At 31.8% G+C, this 4,110-nt stretch overlaps 1 protein-coding gene across 1 annotated transcript; it reads right to left on the minus strand.

The window, feature by feature from the left end:
* Window positions 1-236: 236 nt before the first annotated feature.
* Window positions 237-2,939, minus strand: LOC126908806 (twist-related protein 2-like). Its single transcript, XM_050691103.1, has 2 exons — window positions 2,442-2,939; window positions 237-915 (listed from the first exon to the last, which is right to left on the minus strand). Exons 1-2 carry the CDS (start codon window positions 2,633-2,635, stop codon window positions 381-383), a joined length of 729 nt encoding a protein of 242 aa, XP_050547060.1. The 5' UTR covers window positions 2,636-2,939; the 3' UTR covers window positions 237-380.
* Between the last annotated feature and the right edge of the window lie 1,171 nt (window positions 2,940-4,110).

Here is a 4,110-nt window from a genome sequence, read left to right on the forward strand (position 1 = left end):
ATCGCCTAACACAACAGAAAAAGTAGTATCACAGTTGAGATTATTTTAAGAAAAACATAAAAAAGTAAAACTAAGAAATAATATTGCAGAGACCGACAACGATCACAACGTCCATTCATACTAATAATAATTATACGTTAAGATCGAGAAGGCAACGTGATGCACAGTAATAATTTATCGTGAAATTTTCTACTAGTTACAAAAAAGTTTTTTTTTTAACTAACGACGTTAACGACTCGACCGAACTTATCACAAATTGTTTAAATATAATAAAAATCATCTGTTAAAACGGTAAGCGAACATGAAAATCAAACCATAAATAGAACACGTTACCGTTTCACGTGAATTTTTATATGGCACCTCGTAGAAAACGGGCAGATCTAACTGAACTCTGTGGCGAAGTTGTCTTCGAATATGTACGGGTCGCCGTTGAAGTCGATGGGCGGCAGGGCATGATCGGCGAACGGCATGAACGAAGCGGCGTCCGGAAAGTCGGTGGCCAACAGGGACGGGAATCCAACGTCGGTAGAACAGGAAGAAGGCGAGAGCGAATAGGCGTTTAAGTCTCTGAAAACAGGGTCCAGAAAACCACAGCCGCCGCCACTGCTGCTTCCGGGTGGCGTCGACAGAGAGCACTCGCTCAGTAAGTCGGGCGCGTACTCGCTGAGTAGAGAGTCCACGTCCGACTGGGACGGCGAAGTTCCGGTCGCGGTACCTGGCGAAGGCTGTGCCGACAACAACCCGCTCAATGCGGAAATGTACTTCATGGCCAGCCGTAGGGTGGTGATTTTCGTCAGCTTTTCATTGTGCGCGTCCACCGCCAGATGCGGAACAGCTCTTCGGAGCGCTTCGAACGCCTCGTTGATTTCCCTCATTCTGCTCCGTTCCCGAGCGTTAGCAGTCTTTCTCCTGTACCTAAAACAATTACATAACAGCTTGCTAAAGTCACCATTTCTTTTTTTAACGACATAATTATTAACAGATTTATTTTTTAATTAGTTTATGACTAATAGTATATTTGGTATTTTATTATTTGGTAATAATATAAAATTTAATGTTACTAAATTCATTTAACGAAAAAAATTCAAGGACAGTAATTATTTTTAACCTTAATAATGCCCGACAAAACTTTATGTTTAACTTTTTTTAATTTATAATTATTTTTTAAATGTAATTTCCGAAAAATATAACCATCNATTAAATGTCATTTCCGAAAAATATAACCATCTAGTCTAAAATAGTACGAATCTTATAGATTTCTACAATATTATAAATCAAACAAAAAATAAATAATTATAAATTTACGTTTGATTAAAATGATTACATGATTTTCAGTGATCGCAATGTAATTGAACGAATTTTTAATTTATTTAAGAAATACAATACATCTACAACGGATGCTGTAAAAAAATTGGATTTAATAATATTCATTATGACTGGTAAAACAAATAAGACCCGCATATGTATGTAATAATTATAATATTTTTCTTCAAAATAAAAGTAAAGATGTTTACTTTGTTAGGAAACGTGACGCTCATGTTTAGTCACTTGGTTTAAAAAAGCACTGTAATGTTTCACTTATTTATCTAAATTAAACACGAACTATACGCGTTTCTAACGAGATAGAACCAATTAAAAAGGTTTAATGAAGTTGCTACCCCAAGTGTACTGGGTGACTACAAACAAATCGATAAATCACAATTCGGGCGTGACTTAACAAATACATTTACTTACAAGCAATGTTTACATTTAGATTTAATTTCCATTCAGTATTGAATTTCAATAAAATTAATCAATAGATAATCATGAAGCATAAAACATGGATATTTTAACTTCAAAGAAAATGAACTGTATAATAAAATAGTGTAAGCCTACCGAAAATTCAAAGACGAGATACTCGGGAGAATAAAAACTTCCGTTCTAATTATTGTCAAACAACAATAATAAAATTGAATACAACTGAAATCCGGAAGAATACAAAGAAAAGTAAAATTAATGACTGTAGAACCTTCCTGTTTCCGACTCGAACCCTGAATTATGTAATTTATAGATATTTAATACTGCGCCTAATAGATATCGGATAAGTGTATAACTTCTCAATAAAATTAAAACCCATTCAAGTGAATCAACGACTTAGATTATCTAAATATACTACAACATTTAGCAAGATGAGGAAATCTTCAATTTATTTTAATCTTGCTATTAATGTTTACAAACTTATGTATCGCAAAAACACTAAATTTCCGAGCACCCAAAATTTATTAATTAAACAAATAATGGAGCTTCATTGGGTTGATAAAAATTGCCTAAAAGATTTTTTACCAAAAACAATAAAAATATATCAATAAAACGTATATGAAAAAATAACATAAATCTAAATTTTTAATTTCTTTAAAACTTCTAAAAACACTCGTAGTATTCTTGTAAAAATATATATATACCTGCTTAGGGGTTTAGGTTTTTGCCTCCGTTTGGCCGATCGTCCTCGGCTCGAAGGCTTCCATCCCTCCTCGTTTTCTTCATCGGGTTCTTCACGTTTGAGCGAAGCCCTAGGTCTGAGAGAGTACTTTTCCTGGACCAAGATTTTTTCCTGCAACGGCACGGCGCTGTTATTATTCGCGTCGAACTCAGCCATTGTCGGAAAGTTTATCGTACCGTTTATGTAAAAAATTGTGAAAAATGTATTTTAATATTGTTATAAAACAAAAAAATCTTATTCGTCAATTCCTCGATAATTTATAAATGACAATCAAAATTCATAGCTAAACACATTCAAACACACGCGTTCTGCACATGTACATTTTCGTCGGTGGCGATTATTCCATGGCGGAAAACTCGCGTGTTAGCAGTTCGACGGTTCATCCGACTGTGATGGTACACGAGCGTTTAAGTCTCTAAAACGGACTAAGGTACGCAGAGAATGATCCGCGACGGCCGCACCGCCACTACACAGATGTGGGCACGCGCTCGGTTAGCCCCTCTCTTTTAAGAGCGTAGAATGTATGGAGTAAAAAATACAACAGACACGCTGCCCCCGCGACGCCCAAAAAATATGATAAAACCGGACCTATTATTTATGTTTCCTTTTGCTTCTCTTCTCTGGTATTCTTTGATATAGAATATCGTTAAACTTGTAAAAAAAATCTTTTTTTTTTTTTAATTTCTCTATATTTTTTCAATACGGTATTTACAGAACTTTTTTTAAATAAGATACGAGTTTTGAATTTTTACATTGTTCGTTTATAATTGAAAATTGATGTTCGTTTTGTTACATACTTGGCACAAAATTCAATTAATAGCACTACGCATTGTCGTAAATCGTTAAATTGGTTATAATCATTTCGACAAGTACAGATTCAACATGTTGGTTTCATTTTTATTTGATGTTTATGAATAATTTTTTTTAACGCTACCATGTAAATGTACTACAATTTTAAAACAAATACAAGTAATACATCGATCAATGTAAATCACTATGTATATATCGATAATATATCTATCAAATCACTTATAAGTTCGAACTTATAAGTGATTTGATCAATGTAAATAAATCCATCTTGGATTCAGTAAAAGTTTTTTCTATATCTATCTAAACATACTAAATAAAATTGTCATTATTAGTTTATTAAGTACTGCAATTAATATAAAAAGTGTTGTGTCCATCCACTTAAATACACAAATCTTTTAACTTATAATTTCCTGTGTGACTTAGAGATTATAGTATTTTATTAAATATAATACTGAAAAATATTATAATGCAATTTACTATCAGTTTACAATACTTTCTAAACATTATATCATATATAGAAATAAGTGTTCAAATAAACAAAATATTGTGTTGAAAATTTAAATATAATATTGTATTGTTAACTTCTAATGAAATTAATATTTTTATTATGCAAAAATTTTACTTTTTTTTTGTAGTTCTATTTTTATGAAACGAATTCAATATTTTATTGTTATTATATAATATGAGATATAATGAAAAAGAAATAGAAAACCTTATTCATTTTTTTAATAAAATCTGTTCAAGTCAATTATTTATTTTTAATAAATTAATATTTTTAAGTGACTTTTTCAGAATATGGCTTTGGTATTAAAACCCCTTTT

Source organism: Daktulosphaira vitifoliae, unplaced genomic scaffold (genome assembly GCF_025091365.1).
Source record: "Daktulosphaira vitifoliae isolate Bord-2020 unplaced genomic scaffold, ASM2509136v1 Scaffold_11, whole genome shotgun sequence".
Classification (NCBI taxonomy): Eukaryota; Metazoa; Arthropoda; class Insecta; order Hemiptera; family Phylloxeridae; genus Daktulosphaira; species Daktulosphaira vitifoliae.

Bases quoted from the DNA above. Each gene is read 5' to 3' on its own strand.
- LOC126908806 (XM_050691103.1), bottom strand. From the start codon at position 2,635: ATGGCTGAGTTCGACGCGAATAATAACAGCGCCGTGCCGTTGCAGGAA. The intron at 916-2,441 runs GTATATATATAT...TAATTGTTTTAG, and splicing joins AAACCTAAACCCCTAAGCAG to GTACAGGAGAAAGACTGCTA.